Genomic DNA, 22,129 nt, shown 5'->3' with positions numbered 1-22,129 from the left:
TGCCTAGTAATGTTGAGACCTTTAAGAACATTTTCAAACTTGCACAGCCTCACCAAACCTAGAGATTCAAAGTACCTTCAGTCCCAGTCACTCCACTGCAATTTAACTGGAAAAAAAACTATTAATTATAACTTAATAAATAGACCTTCTAGAGTTTAGCGCAGTTTCTGTTTTAGTTTAACAGAGCACAAACTCCCACTGGGCTCTGACAGGAGCATTTCTTGGGACTTCAAAGTGGAGAGCTATATTTTTCAACACTGATGTATATTAGTATAACATAAAGTTGGGTATACGTAGACTCAGTAGGATTCCAAGGTCATTCTCTAAATCTGAGGCAGGGCCCAGGAATTTGCATTTTGAAAAAGCACCTCAAGTGATTCTGATATCCATTTTTAAAAGCACTGCCTTACCAAAAAAAAAAAAAAAAAAAAATGGTCTTACCAAATATTAATGTACCTAAATCTAGACTCACTGACATTCTATAGATTGTTCTATGGCTCTAAGAATGTTTGGGCAGTGCTTTTGGTTCAAAAAATATTTTTGTGGCCATTATCTCCAATTATCACCATCCATGATGCATCAAAACTTTGTTTGACAGTAAACATTAAAAAGTTTCGCTTTATATTAATATGTTTGGATAATGATACTCTTTTTAAAAAGATTATTTAATGAATGACACATCACTTATAACAGGCCATCTACCTATGGCCTAAAAGGCTGACCAAGCAGATCTTAAATGGAGATGCAGGAGGTAAGAGCTTCCTTTACTGGGTAATGTCAGTGCTTATATAAAAGCTTGAATCAAGAAGAGAGTTCACGGATTCACACCTCAACCTATCCTGATCTCTGTGTGCATCTTGAGTGGATGCAGTTCCTCCCATAACTTTGTGTGTTTCAGCAGTTACCTCCATTCCTGTGTTTGCTCCTTCCCACTGTATTGTAAGGAATTGTGGGCTTCAGTAACAGGATAGAGATAAGGGTTGGGAGGGTGGCAGGGGGAAGCAAGAACCCAGGAGGAAAGTCCATGAGTAACCGTGCTGCTGTCAGCCATGGGGGTCCTGGGCTGAGGGACATCACAGCATATGATGTCCTCTGGAGGATACAGCAGGAACAAGCTCTCAGTTTGTTACAAATATCCCAACAATCAACTTCTCTTACATGAAAAGTGAAGTTCATTTTCTCTGACATGCATGTTTCAGGCTCATTTTCTTCCTTTGGTCCATACACAAATGAAGTTGGGTTTACAAACCTGAAAGAAACAAATTCAAATTTGATTTGTCTTACTTGATGGGGTATTATCAACAGTCTTTCTCTTTGGTCTGGATTATTGCATCTCTCTTAAATATGGCATTTAAGACTATATTCCCAACTACAGATGCCTCCTAAGCACCACTGAATATTTTTGGTTTCTTGGTAAGATAAGAATTTAGTGAAATGTAATGAAAGCAGAAAGCCATGTGCTCTTTCTCACTAATATCCTCTGTTTGTCTTCCCAGCACTGACCATTCCTTTTCTCTTAGTTCTCAAATGATTCACATCAATTTGACAATTAGGAGACAAATTCTTAGCTTTTCCCTACAATTCTATTATCTTCCTATAAATCAACCTATTTTACCTATTTTTGAGTTCTTTTTTTTTTAAGTTTCATTATTTGGGAGGTGGGGAGAGAGAGTGAGTGAGTGAATGAATGAATGAATGAATGAAACCCAAGCAGGTTCCTCACTATCAGTGCAAAGCCTGACATGGGGCTCAATCTCACAACTGTGGGATCATGACCTGAGCAGAAATCAAGAGTCAGACGCTAAACTGACTGAGCCACTCAGGCGCCCTGGAGTTCTTTCTATAATCCAATTCCTGCTGGCTATTTGTAATGAAACCCAAGGTAGGAGAACAGTTCAAACGTCAGTAAGTATGGTCAACTTTTTGGTTAAGAATACAAGGTTGTCATTCTTTTGCCTGTGATTAGACATATACATCAGTAGTGGCCTTTAAGAAGTATTTTTCTTGGGAATCCCAACTCTAGCAGTTGCCCTCATTTGTCAGCTAATGTGAAGTAATACACGTTAAAGACTGGTTACACAGAAATACTGAAATGCTATAGATTTAGGCAGTTTATACTCAAAGAACATTTCTTGCCCAAAATCATACGTAGAGGACACTCCTCATAAGAGGATCAAGAAAAGGAGGTGAGAGATGAGGCTTCAAAACCAGGAATATGCCATCAGCTCTTCTCTGCTCCCCACTGACTCACTAGATTCTCTCCTGAATGGCTTCCTCTTTCTTCTGCTTGTTTTATCTCGCAAACTTGATACTCTATATTTTCAGTTGCAGACACCATTTTTATTAAAAAAAAATTTTTAATGTTTATTTTTGAGAGAGACAGAGCATGAGCAAGGGAGGGGCAGAGAGGGAGACACAGAATCTGAAGCAAACTTCAGGCTCTGAGCTGTCAGCACAGAGCCCGATGTGGGGCTCGAACTCACAAGTCATGTTCATGACCTCAACCTAACTTGGACACTTAACCAACTGAGCTACCCAGTGCCCCATCATTTTTTCTTTATATAATTACATGCCATCTCTATGGGTGATTAAAAATGATTGGCGATGGTTTTATTTACAGCAACAAGAAAAGCTCATCAGTCCGTGTGTTTGGTACCTCCTATCTTCTAGTCCTTTAAAAATAATGGTTTTAAAGACTAATAGCCTGAGTCATTTCCAATAAAATCACAAAAGGTTTTCTCAATACCCCTTAAATCTTTCTCCATACATTTCCTTCTTGATCTGAGGAGGTCCACACAATCAGTCACTAACATTGCGGGGAACCAGTGAATGCTGGCTCCGAGGCCACAAGTGAGAAACTCCATAATTTATGGGTATGGAGAGTGGACAGGGAACACCTTGCAGCTGGCTCTCTCATAACTCAATCGTTTTGGCACAGAAGTAGATGTGGGCTCTGGAGAGTGGTGATTTGACCAAGCTTATGCTTCTCTGAACTTCACGCTTGCCATAGCCACTGAGCTTGATTCATTCCAATTGAATGCTGCCCCACACTGGGGCCCCTGGCCTGCACAGCATAAAACTGAAAGGTTGGGCATGACCTGCTAGAGGCTTATGGGACTTTTCCAATAATAAATCTCCAATTGGGTGCTAGTTTGAAGAAGTCTCAGTAATGATTATAGAGTGCATGAAAATAATGAACAGATAAGCAAGGGAATGCAACACTTAAGGTCTGGGCTAAGGGACAGAAACAGCATAGGATCTTTCCTTAAAAAACTTAAATATATTTTAGACCAATAATGTAAGAAGAAACAGAATTTAAAATCTGCTTTCCGGGTTCCTGGGTGGCTCAGTCAGTTAAGCATCTGACTCTTGATTTCAGCTCAGGTCATGATCTCGTGGTTCGTAAGACAGAGCCCTGTGTCTGGCTCTGCACTGATGGCGTTAAGCCTGCTCATTCTCTCTTTCTCAAAAATAAACTAACATCTGAAAAATGAAAAAATAAAATCAGCTCTCAGCTTTATAGGAGGCCTTAGTATTTACTTACCCATGAACAGATAGCATGACTTCATACTTGAGAGGTATTGCTAAAGTCACTTTGTTACGCTTCAGATTGTCCATTTCTCCTTCATTTGCACTACAGAAGCAAACAGAAGACACCCTGTTAGAATCCATCAAGCATAAAAATCATCTTCAGAGAGAACTAATCACATACCATGTATACCTAATATACTTGGAGGCTTTGGGGAGTGGAGAAAAAAGCAGATGCAGTAGTAAGAAATGTTTATGACAGGGTTGGCAAAAATTTGCTCCCATTATTTACAGTGTTATTTGCTCCACAGACAGATTTTTTTTTTTTCCTTAGATCACACAAGCGAAATTTTCTCCGCCAGACAATGGAACACAGCTCCAATGATTCTCCCTAACTCCCCCGCCCTACCGACACCCTAAAGTCAGGGGTCCATTTCCTGTAGCACAATTCTCTTTTTCACAATGAAACGTACCAGGTGGCATGCACTGTGATGTTGAGATCCTCTTCCGCTCTGCTGAGTGAGCTCCCATCCAGGAGAAAGCTAATATCTATCTGTAAAACGCAGAGAGGGACATGCCCATTTTTTTTAAACGTAGAAGTAGTATTTTTTATAATCTGAATTTTAATTTCCCTTAATGTTTATGGTCTGTGGAATGCAGATTTGAGACTAAGTTCTGGAAGCACAGATTACCCCTCTCTTAGGCGGTGGGCTATGGGGACGCTGTTGGGTTTGTGGCAATTTTAAAGCACCAGCGTTTCCACAAGTGACACTCAGAGACAAAGCCGCCTCTAAATGTAAAGACAGGCAGGTCCAGACTGACAAAATTAGAGATGCTTTAACAACTTGAGTGAGGACTCTTGCCAGTAACACCTTTTTGTATAGCAGAGGTAACATGCCTGGCAGATAGGACCACCTGGGGTGGAGAGGGGTGGGGGGAGTGTTGGAGAAGGGTGAGACAGGGTAGCAGAATCCTGATCCACACATTCACATGCCCATCTTGACACAAACATGTGCCCCCGCTTTTTTAAAAATTTTTTTTTTCAGTGAACATTGCCAAGAATATAAACACAATCTCAAAAATCTCAAGCCCAGTTGGTTGGAGTTTTATTTCATCATTTAGCTGCTTGCTCTAAGCAAATAAATAATAACGGTAAATTTTATATTTGCATGCGGCATAAACATGGAAGAAATAGAAAATATTTTATATTCATGTTAGTAAAACATGCTAAATGCTTACCCTTGATAGGTGATCTACATATATATATCCAACACTGCAGTCGAGTTTTACTAAGCCAGCACTGTCTGTTACTTCACAGTTTATTTGTTTCTCTTCCTAAAAGGAAAAATGAAACAACTGGCTTAGGTAAGAAGGAAACCCGAAGTTTATAACATATGTTAGAAAATGGTTTTTTAAAAGAAAATCATCCCTGAAGAATTTGCTCTCCTGGAAGACTTTTTTTTTTCTGTTTACTTTGGGGATAAATAGAAATAAAAATAAAATTTATAAATATGTAAATAAAAATTTATAAATATGTGTGTACATTTATACACATATATTGGTATATTTTAATACTCATGTAAATTTTCCACAGAATACTTCCTGGACCTGTAGCTTTCATCCCTGTTTGTATTGTCTATTTAATTCAAGATCCAGTTCCTTGAAAAACCTTGAAGCAAGGAATTAAGGAAGTCCATATTTCATTGGCCCTCTTGTCTGAGATGTGAGAATGTGACAAAGTATATAATTGTAATAACGGTCATCACAATTAGATATATATAGTCAAATATTCAGAGAAATGTATATAAATATACACTGTTAGCTATATACTGTAGATGTATATACACTAGACATGTATATATACTATATGTACTATATATACCATATAACATATCACATACACTGAATATTTGACTTTTCTCTCATACTATTGCAAATAGGCTGCCGATGCTCTAGAGAAAAGGGTAACTTATTTCTGAGGAGTCAAAGACCTCTCTACATGTCCTTGGTTTGAAGAGATGGCCTCTGGATAAGAGAGGAATACATTTGCTAAGGGATAAGATAGGCGTCAAGAGAGAAAGTGACAGGCTTTTCCCTTTGAAATCAACCTTATTAATGCCTGGATGATGGATTTAAGTGTTGACGATTGAGGCATGGTGGTAAGAACAGGTCTCTAGGTGCTTCAAACTCTTGTAGGAAAAGAGAAATTGCCTGTGATCTGGTTGGCACCAAGATGTCAGAATTTGTGGAAGACTGCTGGTTGTACAGTATTTGTTGGAAGTTCTTTGGGAACAATACTGAGCATGTGAACTTAAAATGAAGAGCAGTAACTATGGGAGCCCAGCTTAGAGGACCAATATTGCCTGTGCAGGGACCCCAGCCAAGAAGAGCAGGATCGTAGCACCAAATGAGCATGTCATCTGTGAGAAAAGCAATGGCACCCGAATAGCTTGCTTGGACAATTGGACAGTTGCGTCTCTCACACAGTAGCATTTGGAAGCAGGAAGCTAACTCTTTTGATCTCAGATCCCAAGGAACTTGTCATTTTGATCAGGAGCATGAACGAAGTCTCAAAAATCAACGGAAGCTTGAGTGATAAGTCTGCATCTACCCCAAATATTTAGGCATAACATTGATGAAATGGAGTATACCATTTACACTTTAAAAAACGAATGCGACTGTGGTTTTTGAAACTTACCAGATCTAAAATCTTAACGAAGTAAAGACCAGAGGGGAGTCTGATGTGCAGAGTTGTTTCGTACGCATCATCTCCAGCATTAAACAAGGACACGTTCAACATCAAGGTCTTCATACTTCCAACAGCAAGATAGGTCTTATTTTCATGTGGCCTGAAAATTGATGTTAATATTTAGTTCTTGTTTGGGAAATAAAAATCCCATCTCCTCGTTTATCCTGAACATACAATACTAATTTAGAAAAACACCATGGGGAGATGATCTCACGCAAGTAGATGCAAATTCATGCTCGAAAGAACTCAATTTCTCATGTTTCAGATAAATTCAGCCAACTATTACCCAGGAAGTTTGTTATTTTTAATTAGTTATAATTAAGCAAATCTGCTTTACATTTTCTGTTTCACTTCTTCTATACTTTAACAGATTTTTCTCATATTTCACAGTATTTTTTTTTCCAAAAGTGAAGATGTTTATTTCTTTTCTTTCTTTACCCTTGGAAAGACACTGAACTAGCTGTTGCCCAGACCGAAGGGGGAAATGGGGAGTAGTAGGAGAAAAGGAGAAGAGAGAGACTACCTCCACCAAAATAGAGGATGTTTTGGTGGAATGAGCACAGCCCATGAAAAGGACCGCTAGGCCCAGCAAGTGGGTGCCACTACAGTCTGTCGCACTACCTTCAATGTCTTAAGGCAGGCTGGCTACTTCTACCAATAACCAGACCAAGTTAAACACAGAACTGCAGCCATGCTTCATCGTCCCATGAACTGGAAAGAGAAGGTTGCTGTGAATCTAGACATAGGTGTGAGTGAGTTCAAGTTCTGGCTCTGGCCTAATTCTTTTGGGTTGTAGGAGGTCATTTAGCATTTTTAAGCCTCAGTCACCATCTGTAATAGTAGTAATTACTACTCTGAAGGTTTGGCTCATGCACAGTCCACGAAATCCACAGAAAAATACCTTGATATATAAAAAACCTGAGGCTTGAGGAACTGATTCAAAGTATCACAGCAGGAATGTTCTAAAGTCTCAAGGTAAATGTCTGCACAGCCCAGTCTCTCTACCAATTAGAGAATTAGAAGAGTCAAAGAAAACTTGTACACAATGATTCTATAATCTCTCCTTAAAGACAGACATTCTTAGATATTAATTTTTAACCAGTGAAGGATGTGACCCAAGGTAAAGCATCAGGTGAAGGTAATCCTAACAATTAGAAAGGTAAATATTCACCTAGTACGAGAGAAAGTTTCCCCATGTTTACATTGTATCATTCTAATCAACATCTGTATAGAAGATTAGTGTTTGGATAAACTAAACATATAGTCTGCATTTAATAGTTATTGCTGAATTGATTTCAAACAAACGGTATCTGGGAACAGAGTTTAAGGACAGGTTTCAAAATTTATTCTGTGAAGACACATGAATGATCAACTGTAATTGAAAGCTCCTATATAATCATGATATTCATTATTCCAGATACAAAAATAAATTCCCACCCTTATAGAGCATATATAGTAAAGGACAGATGTATAAACAAAATTTAAACAAATATTATAAATACATGGAAGGGAGTTGTGAATAAGCAGCTCTGGGAAACCAAGGCAGGAACCACTTTTGCCTGAGGGTAGCAAAGGCATGTTGCTTCTTTTTTTTTCTGCCATTCTGATTATTTAGAGTTAATTTTGGGAGTACTTTTTTTTTTTTTTTTTTAATATAAAGGTATGAAAACTTCATGACTGAACATGACTTAATGTGGATTATACCCTTAACTGATTTCTCAAGTCCTCCTTATCCAATCCAGTTTTCACACTGCCAGGGAGGGTCACTTTACAGAAAGCAAACTGAGAAACTTAACAGAAACCCATGGGGGAGGGGAAGGAAAAAAAAAAGGAGGTTAGAGTGGGAGAGAGCAAAAGTATAAGAGACTCTTAAAAACTGAGAACTGAGGGTTGATGGGGGGTGGGGGGGGAGGGGAGGGTGGGTGATGGGTATTGAGGAGGGCACCTTTTGGGATGAGCACTGGGTGTTGTATGGAAACCAATTTGACAATAAACTTCATATATTGAAAAAAAAAAAAAAAAAAGAAAGCAAACTTGATAACGTCATAGGCCCACTTAATGTCCTTCAGCGCCTTCAAGACAGAGTGCTAACTTACTAGCACAGCACATGAGGCCTCACTACTCTGCACAACTCATTCCTTTGCTTGAGCCATACTTAACTGCAAACAGGTATCCAAACACCTGCATTCTGTACTTTCTGTGAAGCTCTCTCTCTGCCTTTAACACCTTCCCTCTTCACATCTCTGGGTGATTTGTTCATGTTCAAGACTCAGTGAAGTGTCAGTGTTACTAGTTCTCAGAAGTTTTTCCCGTGGATTCTCAGTGCTAACCCCTATCACTCAGCACTGCATTCTCTCTAACAGAAGCAGCTTCTCCCTCTCCCAAAGCACACTGGGCACCCCTATAAGGAAGTATTTTCGCATGGTTTGGCTTTTGTCATCACTAGAATAAGTTCTCCTAGACAGAAGATGCTAAATCATGATTACCACTGTTTTCTCAGAGCCTGCAAACATAACTAGTGTTCAAAAATATATGTGGTATACAACTGTATCAAACATTTAAAAAGGACTGGGTAACACTAAAGAAAAGAGTGGAGAAAATGCTGGATACATGTTTGTAAAAAGTTCATTAACTCATCATGATAAATTCTACCAAGTTACAGTCATGGTTCTGTGTTCTGTGAATTCTAAGTGTTTCATTAAGTAAACATCTACTACATTCACATGATCTGTACCCCATCACACAACTGACATTGTAGTGGCAATACAATTGTTGAATTGACCAATACATTAATGGCAAGATCAATACTGGAAAGAGTATGATTTTTGAGAATTATTTTTATGAACCTTGGAATGGGCCAATTTTAGACACTTCTCCGTACTCTTTAACTTCAAATGGTATAGCTCTAAGAAGTTAGACAGTTCACTTATACCTAAAAATTCTTCCCCTCTCATCCTGATTTTTTCTTCATTTTACACTTACTTATCACGATAGTACAAAGAGAAAAATATGCATATCCTAAGAGCACAGCTCAGTAATTTTTATAAACTGAATGCACTGAAGAAAGGAGCACCCACATCAAGAAGACATATTAACGGCAGAAGAAATAGGATATTCTGCCCCCTCCCTTCCAGTTATTGTCCCCACCCATCATCTTCCTTTTATTAGTATCGACTGGCTTTGCCCAGTTTTTTATTTCATGTAAGTGGAATCACAGAGAATTTTTAAGTATCAGGCTTTCTGTACTTAAAATTTTGCTTGTAACATTAATTTCTATTGATGCATGGAGTTCTAAATTGTTTATGCTCACTGGTGTATACATTGCAGTTTGTAAATATACCACATTTTATTTATCCATTCAATTATCATTGGGAATTTGGGCAGTCCTAGTCTGGAGCTATTACAGTCTTCTGGTGAACATATAAATATAATTCTTTTGGGTTAGTCTGTCTCTGAGCAGACCGCCATAGTTTGTTAATCCAGGATTAACTCTTGAAAATCTCCAAATCTGGTTAAGTTTGGCAGCCATCTTAAATTATACCAAAAAACTATATTTAATAAAATATAGGGAACTATAGTGTATCAATAAATAAAAAAATGTACCACAGAACTATCATGTAAAAAGCCAACATCCCATAGAGTACGGTTTCAAAAACTGCCTACAGGCCAAATTTGGGCCCGTCTGGTTCTGTAATAAAGGTTTACTGAAATACAGCCATCCTCCTTCATCTGTGGCCACTTCTGCACTATGATGGCAGAGGTGAGTAGCTGAGACAGACCTTTGTCCCACAGGGCCTAAAGTATTTACTATCTGTCCCTTCACGGAAAAAGTTTGCTGGCTGTACCACAGACCAACCTGACTGAGAAATACCACTAGTTTCAAAATAAGCGTACAACATAATAGGACTCTATTTAAAATCTGTATTATTCTGGCAATAACAAAGGCTTTGTTATTTCGGATGGCATCAGATGCAGCATCAGAGAAAACAATGCCCCAGACCTCATAATTCCTTGGTTGGTTCGGGAGACATTGAGGAGAAGGGAATGAGGAACATGTTCATACGTAGCATCTCTAGTTTCTAACCCCTGGGTTTGAGAAGTTGGAGCTTTTCTGCAAGGATGTGTATCAACTAAACACAACAGTCACTCTAAACCATGGCTACCATTTCAGGTGGGGGAATGCCACTCTGTGGCAGCAGGCTCCATTTTTCCCACCATCTTAGGGAATGCCTGTGACTGATCACTCTTATGGCGTAAACCTTTACGTTACGTAAGTACACGTCTGCTTGGTGGAGCTGTTAGAGGGCAGAGAGGGAAGGTGGGAGAACATGGCTGTCCTACATTACCCCCCACTGCTCTACAGTCCCGTCACAACTACAGGAGCCTAGGAGGTTCTAAAAGTAAACTTCAGCTTGACATTAAAGTTTAATTAAGACTTGTAGAAGAGCTGCCTAGAAATAGACATTTATAAAATATTCTGGCTTGTACCCAAAGCATTAGTCACTGAACACCTTTGGGAAAGAAGTTGGCACTTAGACAAGCAACAGAAGGTGAAAGTACTGCATAAGCAGCTAGGTTCCAAGACAACAGCAAATTAAAGAGAAACACAATGTTCCCATTTCAGCGGCTATACTCCTGGTTTATTTTCCCTTTTTAAGCTATTTTGCCACATTACCATAATTACAATTCTACTCTTTTTTTTTAATATACATCTTACTGTATCTTGATTCATTAACAAGGTGCCGTCAGAGAGATACCCACCAGCTTTTTATGTGAGACATAATAAAGGACCAGGTGCACATCTGGAAGTGCGACAAGGCTGAACCAGAGCTTTCCCCGGGAATCGTAGCTCATTCTTCATTAAAACATGCATAATGCACACTTGAAATTTACAAAGCAGCCGAGAACCCACATAATTTAAACAAATCAAGGTACTGTGTACATACAGAATCATAACTTAATAAGTGAAAGAGGAAAGATAGAAAAATGATGTATTTCAGCACGAGGCTCTGTTTTCCCTGAGTATTATTTTATTTTATGAGAAATCCTCCTCGAGTCTTAGTATAATGAATGCAGTTTGCCTTGATAGAATGAATTAATGCTTCATAGCTAACGTGTTTTTAATCAAGATGTTAGAACAAAATCTAATTGTAAACTGATAATGTACTTGTGTCAAGGTACAGGACTCATTTATTTTTGACAAAAACCTAGCCTGCAGCAAGTGGCCTATAGGTCCATGTGACAAATCATCCTCTTTTTTTCTTTACTACTGACTTCAGGAAAAAAGAAAATACTGGAAAATTCTCATCAACCACAATATATCAGTTAACTGACATTTAAGAAGATTGCATTTGAATAGGAGCAAACTCATTGATGTCCCAAGAGGTACAGCCTAAGAACACAGATTGGAAGATACAGTTAGTAATTAGCGTGTTTTCACGTATAAAGCATGTAATTCATCTTTCTAAAACTCTGAGATCAGTGAAGCATATATTCCTACCATCTCCTTTTTAAAAACAGACAATTTTGTTAGACTTGCTCTTTTGGGGACAAACAGCATAGTGGCAGATGCTGTGCATTGCCCACTGTCCACCCAACAGTAATTTTCCTTCTTAGCTGCTAGAAGAACCCCAGATTATTCAGGCAGAAGGCTGTATTCCATTGAAATTGCAGAAGAGAAGCCCCTAGTTTAGCTTCAGGGAATGAATTATGATTGATCTAGGATGGTCATGATGATTCCATTCTCCTTCCACCAGGACAGATGCAGGGATGAGCATGTGACAAGGTCTCAATCAGAAGAAGAAATCTGTAAAGATGCTTCCCTTCCTAGAAAGGCAGCCTCAAGTGGACCCAGAATTTTACTCTTGCCCCTTTTCTCTTGTTGGGAATCTAGGTGCTGCTACGGCCATGGGGTGACCGTGAGGGAAAAGCCGAGAGAACTAGAAAGATAACCATGCATGTCCCCATTTTGCTAGCTGCCCATTTAATCTGCAGCCACTTTCTGCTTTATTTATTTTTAATATTTATTTATTTTGGGGAGAGAGACAAAGCATGAGCAGGGGAGGGGCAGAAAGAGGGGGACACAGAATCTGAAGCAGGCTCCAGGCTCTGAGCTGGCAGCACAGAGCCCGACGCGGGGCTCGAACTCACAAACCGCGAGATCATGACCTGAGCTGAAGTCGGATGCTTAACCGACTGAGCCACCCAGGCGCCCCACCACCTTCTGCTTCTTATGCAAAACAATTAAGTGCCTTCCTTGTTTAAGTCACTATTCATCAAGTATCCTTACTTGCAGTGAAAAGCATTCCTAACTGATATGAATGCACTTGCTCAGGAAAAGCTACACCACTTGCCTGGGACACATGACTGAGGTAGACAAGGGAAGCAGTGTCATTTGTATCAGTAATCTATATGAAAGGCTGGATTTGAAACAGCCTATGTGATGGCTAATACCTGCTATTAGATTTGTGATCTTGATAAAACCATCCTTGTTGATCATTTTGCAGTGCAAGCCCATTTGATTGGAGTTTATTGTCCTGAGAATTTAGACATTCGGGGGAAGCCTCCACTTAATGAAGACATGAGACAGAGTGTGCCTGTGTGCTATATAGTTTGCTCTAGGCAGTCTGCTACCACAGTCCTCACAACTCATGTTCTTTACTGAGGAAATAAATGCATTTAGCTAAAGCAGGTTTCTAGCTCTGAGGCACATGAACACCATTAGTATCAGTGGAGTTATATTCAGGGGAACGTATAGAATGAGTGGTCACGTGTGCTTACTATTACCAACAAGGGAGAGGGGACTTTTAGGTGAGAGAGGCATATTTCTGTCTGATAGCATAGAATTTGTTATAATGCAAAGCAATTTTCAGAACCCTTCATTGTGGGCCTAAAAGTTAATTAAGAGTTTTCATTTGAAAATTTCTCAAGTTATCATTTACCTAACAGAAACAGCCTGTAACTTTCCTAGTTGGTACAAAAGATGTGGGACTTATACCTTACACTGGCATCCTTGCCACCTCAAACCTCGTGAAACTAACAACTTCTGACCCAATCAGCGGCTTTCTTGGGACATAAAGAGACATTAAACTTTGGGCAAATAACCAGTACATATGTGGAGAATGTTTAGGATTCTTTGGCACTATTTCATTTTATCACCAAACTAAAACTTTTTTTTTTTAATTAAAAAATATTTTTCATGTTTTTTTTTTATCATTTGAGAGAGAGAGAGAGAGAGAGAGAGAAAGCATGTGCAGGTGACCCAGAGAGGGTCAGAGGGAGGAGAGAATCCCAAGCAGGCTCCTTGCTGTGAGTATGGAGCCTGAGGCAGGGCTGGATCTCACAAACTGTGAGATTATGACCTGAGCTGAAATCAAGAGTCAGAAGCTTAACTGACTGAGCCAACCAGATGCCCTAACTTTATTATTATTATTTTTTAATCAAAGGCTGTACGTATGCCAACAGCAGTGTTATCAACAACTGTTAGGAACCTTTATGTATTCCAGGCTTTGTGCTATGCCCTCGGTTTGTATCACTGCATTTTATCTTAAAACAACCTTGCAGAGTAGGTATGATTTTACTTTCTTATCAATGAGGAAAGAGGTTTACAGAACTGATAAGGCTTCTCTAAAAAGGTCATTCAGCTAGTAAATGGTAGATCCACTTGAACCAGGTTAGTTTGACTCCGAACCTGAAACTCAACTACAACATTGCTGCCCACATTTTAGTTTGATAAGAAACACTCGTAGCCCTATGACTACTGAACATGTCTGGCCTGGCACCCATAGATTCCTATTTGGATGGTGTGTGGCCTGGAAAACTCCATTTCTCATAAGCATTACAGGTGATTCTCATAAAGGTGACTCAAAGGCCACACCTTCAGAAACACTGCCTTATACTTCCCTGGCTGCCGCTTAATATCACAATAAACTTGATAGATTTCAAGAAAAATGATCACTTCAAATTAAAAATGTAAAGTAGGTAATATAATTTATTGTGAGAGAATATCTTAATTCAATAAGATGTACTTTCATTCTTCAGGAAAGAAGCATCCATGGTGATATTTTCACATAAACTTCAACGCCCCATTTTTTCATCGGCCAGAGTGGTTGCAGAGAAAGGTGACAAAAGGGACAATGGGAGTGTCTGATTTATGAAAATGAAAACATGACTTATTTATAGCTTAGATAAGCTTTCCCCCACACAGCTCTTCTTATCAAAGGCCGGTGACAGCAAAAACACTAAGAAAACTAAGCGTTTGACAAAGAAAATAAATACATGAATGGGAAGGTTGTAAATTATTCATCTAATAACTCAACAAAGGCACCACATTACATGCTGGGGTACAAAGTAGTTAGTAGTCATTGTTTTTGGGCTCTTTGAACAGCTAATCTGGATAATTTAAGTATAAAGTCCAATTATAAATCAAATAGGTTAGGGCTTCTTGGCCCTCAACTGTGGATGCTCAAGGCTATACTGGCATTGACTAAGTGAAAAGAATTAATTTATTCTCTGCCATATGTGATCCCACCCCAGCAGGGTACTCAACACTGTTTGTCAACCTTTTTACTCATTCCTATCCCATTTATCCTAACAGCTCGTTTGAATCTTTTCCCATTCCCTTCTAGTTCTCAAGTCTTTTCTCAAAGCCTTCGCTTTCCATACATAAACTCCCTTTATATCCTGGCCATCCATGAATTCTTTGCATTTCCCTTCCTTCTGCACAGAGCTTTCTTAGTCTATTGTCAAGCACCTTTTCACAATTTCTTAGCTCAGGGTAAGGAGAATCTTAACTTCTCTCTAAGGCAAACTCCTGCATCTGAGTCTGACCGCATTACATACTGTTTCCTTAGGCCCTTGCTCTGTTCTCAGCAAACATCCATTAGTCACCTGTAGCATTCCAGGCACTGTGTTAGACACTGGGAGCACTGGGATGAAAAGCCAGAAACCTGCCTTGATGCAGCTCACAGGATAGCATGGAGACAGACAGTAATGGTGGTGAGCCTAAGTGCAGTGGGACCAGGGTCATAGGAGGACTTGGGTTCGGGTAGCTGGAGACAAAGGGGGCTTTACCTAGAAAAGAGCTGAGATTTATAAGGTAAATAAGAATTAATCAGGTAGGTAAGTGGGAGAAACAAAAAGATACAGAGGCTCAGGGAAGCATGCAGGGCCAAGCAACTCTGAAGTATCCTGCCATCAATGGAAAAAAGTCCTGCAGCATTGCTAACAACATTAGGGAGTTTATGTCAGAAAGCTCACACTCTGGAATCACCCCAGGTAGAGGAACTAGAATACAAAACCAGAGGCCCAAAGGCCAAAAAGTGGGAAAGCCTGGTGATCCAGGGAGGATATTGAGCACCTGGTTTGGAACAATAGTGGTAGAGATAGAAAAGTAGGACAGATTAACAAATACACCTTTAGGTGGTAGTATCACAGAACTAAGTAATTTATTGTGTTTCAGGGATAAAAGAGAAGAATGCAGGCTGAGCTCCAGGTTGTTGGCCTTGGTAACTATCTGTGTGTCATTGGTAGACAGTGACTGGGTCCCCAACAGGACCTGTCTTAGTGGACAGTTGCCAGTGTAGGTGTGGAACTCTGAGATACTGAGCAACAGCAGTGTAGACAGGCCAGGGGAGGTCACAGCTGTGGGCAAGATTACCCAGGGAAAATATGGGAGTGTGAGAAAGGGGTGAGAGAGAATGGTCCAGGAACCCAGGAGAGCCAAAAGCATGGATCCTCCAAAAACAACTGAGAAAAAGCTAGAGAAGTAGGAGCAGAAGGCGAGTTCTATGGCAACATGGAACTTAACGCGAAAGACGTGCAAAAGGTGAAGTGAGCGGCTGTCAGATGTTTCAGAGGAGAGTTCAGGTCGAGTCTGAAAAGTGCCCCCTGGTTTTAAGGACATTTCTCTCTTGGATTTAGTCTTTCCTCTGCTTTCGACCCTCATGCGTGTTCATGTTTTTCCATGATTAAATAACAGATTTCATCACTACATAAAAATTCTTCAGTTGAAACTACTCGTCCCCAGTATATTATTTTTCCCTTAAGACCTGACTGCCTACTACTGCAATGAAATTCCCATCTCACAATTTGCCAGGGACAGCCTTTTCATACCCGCCAGTCCCGTTCTAAATGCCAATTCCCATGACCTTTCCTCAGGCATTGTGGTATCTGATCTCTCTACAAAATTTTACAGTATTAAATCCCTCTTTCTATATTCTCCATTGGCTATTTCACGATGGGTTTGGTTCTCTTCTTAGTTCTCCAAAGATACCTCTTCAGTTTCCCCCCAGGGACTTGCTATTCTTGTTAAGATCTTTAAATAAAATCGACTCCTCCCCAACTTGATCCTTAGTTCTTTTCTCTGAAATTCCCATCTCCATGCATCTCCCCACCCCCGAGCCCTGCACGCTCACAAACTGCTAATGGGAGAAGACTTCCAAATACAATCCTGAACTAGATTTTCAAGCGGAAAGCTGCATACATGGAAATCACACCAGATTCAACATGCCCCAATTAAACTTGTTTCCTTTCTATCCCTACCTCCACAAAATCGTTTACCGTTTTCCTGTCCTGCCACTGATTCCTCTTTCACTTCCTGTACACAGTGAGCCTTCAACCTAAGTTTAGATTCTCTCTCTCTGGTCCTCATTTCTCCTATCTTCCCTCTAGTACACAGAGCAATTTCCAAATAAGGTATTTAGACAGGATACAAAATTGCAGTGGCTTATTTCCCATGATAAAATAGTAAAAGCAAGCAACCTTTATCTAATTTTCGCTATGTCTTGTGTAGGCATTATTCTTGGCATGATACGTGTATTTTCTTTTTACTGTCCCCCCATCCATGAATTTAGAGAAGCAAAGTGGTTTATTCCCTTTCAAATGTGTCATATATACATTTAGGTATTTCTTTTGTTTTGTACATCAGTCTGACTTATGTAACCAGTTTGTGGATGATTAAAAAAAAACTAATCCTTACGTTAGTGGATGTTAGCCCGTTTTGCCACCTAAACTCTATTAACAGGCACTTACAATGTCTAAAACATAACTACAATAATGATAACCCAAGGCACAATTAAATCCTGAAATATCTCCTGAGTGGTCAGTAAAAGATTAAAACCTTGGTGCTCACATATTCTCATTCTTTCAAAAAGTGGTTAGCTCTGAGTATATATGTTCAGGGAGGGATATACAGACCTCTTCATCTCTCTCAGCAGAATGTTGTTCAATTCATTGAATGCCTCTAATCCCCAAGGATTAGTCTCGTCAGAACAGACAAGCACACACCCGTTACCCATCTCAGTGAGGAACAGGAAACTACACTTACTTAAAAAATCCAATTCTCCCAGAAACCTGTAAGTCAGCAGAGCAATTTTGGTGGGCACAAAATCTTGCAAAATTTATCTGGAAGTAAAACAGAACAGTATTTTTTATGTTAGTTTAATAAGGAGGTATACTTCTATGCTTTTTTTTTTTTTTAGAAAGAAATTGCCATCTGTGGTACACGAGAAGAGTGAAATAAAATTGATGAACACCTCATTTTGTCCCTTTTGGAGTTTGATTTGAGAATTAGTCACAGTTCCAATGACAAGTAACTGCAGGACTAAAAGGTACCAAGTTCTTCCAACACGTTAACATAAAGCCTAGATGTGTTAAATTGAAAGATTATTGTTTCTTCTACAATTGCTATAAAAAAATGAGTTTAAGCAGACTGAGGTAGTACCCTAGGTAGGTATTTAAAGCCTGTGCTGCCAGGGTGTCCTTCGCCGAATTCCTCTCAATTTGCTGGTGCTACTGTGCGATCCCACTTACGACTAAGAAGCATGGCATGCACTTTTCACAGGTGATGGGAGGTGAGCCTCCATTTAGTGAAAACAGCAAAATGTAGAAAGTTAGAAATTTTACTGGAGGACACCTGGAGCTAAATTAAATGATAGTCTATCCTAAGGGTTCCAGAACTTATTTAACTCGGAACATTTTAATAGGACCCAGAGATACTAAGAGGTACGTGGGAAGACCTGAGGTCTAAGATAGAGGAAAAAGTGGAGAGAGGTAAAAAGGAAGCTAAGAGGAACAGGTAAAAAGGGAAAGATGCTGAGAGAAATCCACAAAGTCAGAGAAGGAGCTAGGTTCATTAAATGGGAAATGACTAGCATGTTGTCAGATAGGGTGTCAGACCACAGACTACTTCAACCTGGGGAAGCAGAAGGGAAGTGTAAATCTCTCTCTAAATGATGAGGTAAATGTGATATTTTTCCTGCCACTTTTACTTGTAAAGCAGGTTGTTCTAAAAATCAAAATGCAGGTTATTCTAATTTCTCTTTAACATTTATTTACTTTTGAGAGAGTGAGACAGAGCATGAGTAGAGTAGGGGCAGAGAGAGGCGGGGACACAGAATCTAAAGCTCTGAGCTGTCAGCACAGAGCAGGATGCGGGGCTCGAACCCACGGACCGCAAGACTATGACCTGAGCCGAAGTTGGATGCTTAACCAACTGAGCCACCCAGGCACCCCTGAAAATGCAGATTATTCTAACATAACTATAAATTGCTAAGGTTTTGGCTTGTGTACTTACAATATTGATTTTTTCATTATTAAACATATTTAAAAATAGTTGATATTGACAACTGAAGTTCAAAAGAAGAGTGAAAACACTGATTTCCACAATTATATTCATAAGAGTATCAAGAAAACTTGCTCTTAAGTTATGTTCATTTGATCTAGTATTCTAGAGAGCAATGATTGTAATCTTAAATATCTTCAGGTGACTTAAGGGCAATTACTCTAAACAGGATATGAACTAGCCCTTTAAATGTCAAAACATAAGAGACTCTTAAAAATTGAGAACTGAGGGTTGATGGGGGGGTGGGAGAGAGGGGAAAGTGGGTGATGGGCATTGGGGAGGGCACCTGTTGGGATGAGCACACTGGGTGTTGTATGGAAACCAATTTGGCAATAAATTTCATATTTAAAAAAATAATAAATGTCACTTCTGCCTTTACATTGTGTGCCATTAGCAAATGCTTTAAAACATGCCTCCAAACATCCTGTTGATGACACTGTTGGACAGTAAAGGTCCGAACAACCGGACTCCTGGGAGTAAACAATCTGCCAGTGAAATGGAGCTATTAGGGGATACACTAGAAAAAGCAGCCCACTGGTTAGAATGCAGGATCCATCTCAAAACGCATTGGGTCCTGGGATGTGGCTAAAAACCCTATAGTTGAATATGAAAAAGAAATTCCGTATGTATGTAAATGAGGAAAAGCCAGCAAAGGAACTTGACTAACAAGATATGAGTGTATCTGTGTGTAGGGTGACTGAGAGGAAGACAAAACAAGAGAGAAGGGGACAGAAAATGAAACAGAGGAGGATAAAGCTCATGAGTGTGACTCACTGTCATTGGGAGTGCTGCCTAGCAATATACTTTCCTCATGGGCCAGGTATCAAGGAGGGAAAATTAACATCTCATGTATATGGGAAGCCATTTCTTGAACTAAATGCATATGGAAACACACTCAGAGCTCAATATCCTAAAGGGAATATAAAAAGTAAAGAAAAGTGGAAAATAAGGCAGAGCATAAATCTCTTTGTATATTAAGAAAATTGATTTAAAAAATTTTAAACAAACTGAGGGTTGGTGGGGGGTAGGAGGGAGGGGAGGGTGGGTGACGGGTATTGAAGAGGGCACCTTTTGGGATGACCACGGGGTGTTGTATGGAAACCAATTTGACAATAAATTTCATATATTGAAAAAAAAAAGGAAAAAAATGAGTAAAATGTTTAATGAGATATTAAAAAAATTAAAAAAAATAAAAAATTTTAAAGAATTCAGAAAGAGAATTCATTTCCCCAGAGTTATGCAACATTTCAAAAACTGAGTTATATGCACATAATGTTTGGAACAAAGGAAAATATTCTTACCGTTTTTTCAATTCTGTCTTTTTCTTTCTTTTGCTGAAGAATTGGTTGAAGTGGGGGGAATTCCTCTGTACTTCGTTTACTGATGACGTGATGCCCAAGGTGGTAAGCAGCTTCAATCTGAATTGGGGTGAGGATGTCCCGCACATCTTTCTAAGAGAATATAAAACCATCAGTTAGAGATCAGAATAAGCATGTGAATCAAAAAACATAAAGCTCCTCTTTTCCTGCATTAAGGCCAAACATAGGAAAGGTAAACAAACTATTTACCCTTTCATCTAAATTGTTAAAATACATTGAATATGGGTTTTTTTCCACATTCCATAAGCATTTATGTTTATTGGAAAAAACACAAAAAGTGTAAAAATAGAAAAAAACCTATCCATCCTGTAATAGTTACATAGTTTTACATTTGGACATACTTTTGTGATATTTTCTTGGCATACTTGTCTTCACCTGACATTATATCATAAGCTTTTTCCATTACAAATTCTTTGTAAATCATTTCAAAGAACTAATCAACATTTTAGTCTATTTAACATTTCTGTGTAGCAGACCTGTAGAAATAAGAGATCTCTTACAATTTATTCAAGTTTTCTTTTTATATCTCTCAGTAACGTTTTAATTCAATGTGATTCATTTGATTTTACATTTATTATTAAATATATCATTTTCTTTGCTATTCTTTGTGGAACTTTTCCAATTATATTTCTAAATAGATTATAAATGGTATGTAGGAAAGTTATTTCCTGTATTTTCAGTTAGGCATCCAACTTCAGCTCAGGTCACGGTCTCACAGTTTGTGAGTTTGAGTCCCGTGTTGAGCTGTCAGCACAGAGCCTAGAGCCTGCTTCAGATTCTGTGTCACCCTCTCTCTCTTCCCTTCTTCCACTCATGCTCTATCTCTCTAAGATAAATAAACATTAAAAAGTTTTTAAATTTTTTTATATGATTATTCACTAGCCTCCTCATTAAAAAAGAATATACTACAGAGGGAGTAGTCAGGATGGCATTGTAGTAGAGGGACCCTGGGCTAGTCTTGTCCCTTGAACACAGCTAGAGCAATATCAAATCATTTTGAACACCTAGGAAATCGATCTAGGGATTAAGAGAACAATCTTCATAATTTGAGGTATGAGGTGCAGAGACGTGAGGTGGGGGAAAGAAAAGCTATAGTGCTATGTAGGGTACGGAACCCTTTCTGCACGGGGGGGGGGGGGAGAGAGAGAGAGAGAGAGAGAGAGAGAGAGAGAGAGAGAGAGAGAGAGAGAGTGAGAGAGAGAATCCCATTTGGTTTAGGCAAAAAAAAGCATTCCCCTAAAACCAATGACTGGGGAATTGGGAGGAATGGACTATCACAAGTTTTTGCCAACATTAGAGCTCAAATTCTGAGGTTCTGGAAGTTCGTGCCATTCACCGGAGTTGATCTAGGAGGGTGTAGGTGCTCCTGGGGAGAAGGAGGGTAGAGGCCCCTGAGAGTGGACAGAGTGGTATGGGGATCCCCTGGGTCACTCTGGGAGACAACATTCTGCTTCCTGGAGTGCATTTGGAAGGATATATTTCCTAAGGACAAAAGACCTGGGTGGCACCTTTGAGTAGCCATTCAACAGCAGGGGATAGAAGCATGTGCAGAAGGTAGATAACTGGTTGCAGCTTTTCTCTGTGCTTCACCATAAACTCCAGGCACCTGCACAGCCCTGCAGCTGCTTTTCTGGGACAGAAAGTCACCAGGCACAGCACTGCAAGGCTCTACTCCAGAGAAGAGGAGTGTAATCCTTTAAGATTTAGAGTTTTGCAATAGCCAAATTATGGAAAGAGCCTAAATGTCCATCAACTGATGAATGGATAAAAAATGTGATTTATATATACAATGGAATACTACTTAGCAATGAGAAAGAATGAAATCTGGCCATTTGCAGCAACGAGGATGGA

At 39.3% G+C, this 22,129-nt stretch overlaps 1 protein-coding gene across 1 annotated transcript in view; it reads right to left on the bottom strand.

Annotated features, from left to right (window-relative positions):
* The window catches only part of ITGA4 (integrin subunit alpha 4), a 90,517-nt gene that overhangs the window by 7,491 nt on the left and 60,897 nt on the right, over positions 1–22,129 (bottom strand). Inside the window, exons 16-22 of the mRNA XM_042949309.1 lie at positions 20,201–20,350; positions 17,604–17,680; positions 6,227–6,377; positions 4,768–4,863; positions 4,002–4,081; positions 3,545–3,634; positions 1,159–1,249 (exon numbers count right to left, since the gene is read on the bottom strand). Of these exons, the coding sequence (XP_042805243.1) occupies positions 1,159–1,249; positions 3,545–3,634; positions 4,002–4,081; positions 4,768–4,863; positions 6,227–6,377; positions 17,604–17,680; positions 20,201–20,350 (735 nt within the window). The remainder of the gene's footprint in view (positions 1–1,158; positions 1,250–3,544; positions 3,635–4,001; positions 4,082–4,767; positions 4,864–6,226; positions 6,378–17,603; positions 17,681–20,200; positions 20,351–22,129) is intronic.

Source organism: Panthera leo, chromosome C1 (genome assembly GCF_018350215.1).
Source record: "Panthera leo isolate Ple1 chromosome C1, P.leo_Ple1_pat1.1, whole genome shotgun sequence".
NCBI lineage: Eukaryota > Metazoa > Chordata > Mammalia > Carnivora > Felidae > Panthera > Panthera leo.
The sequence above is the reverse complement of the archived record's forward strand: the minus strand, read 5'-3'. Positions and strand labels throughout refer to the sequence as shown.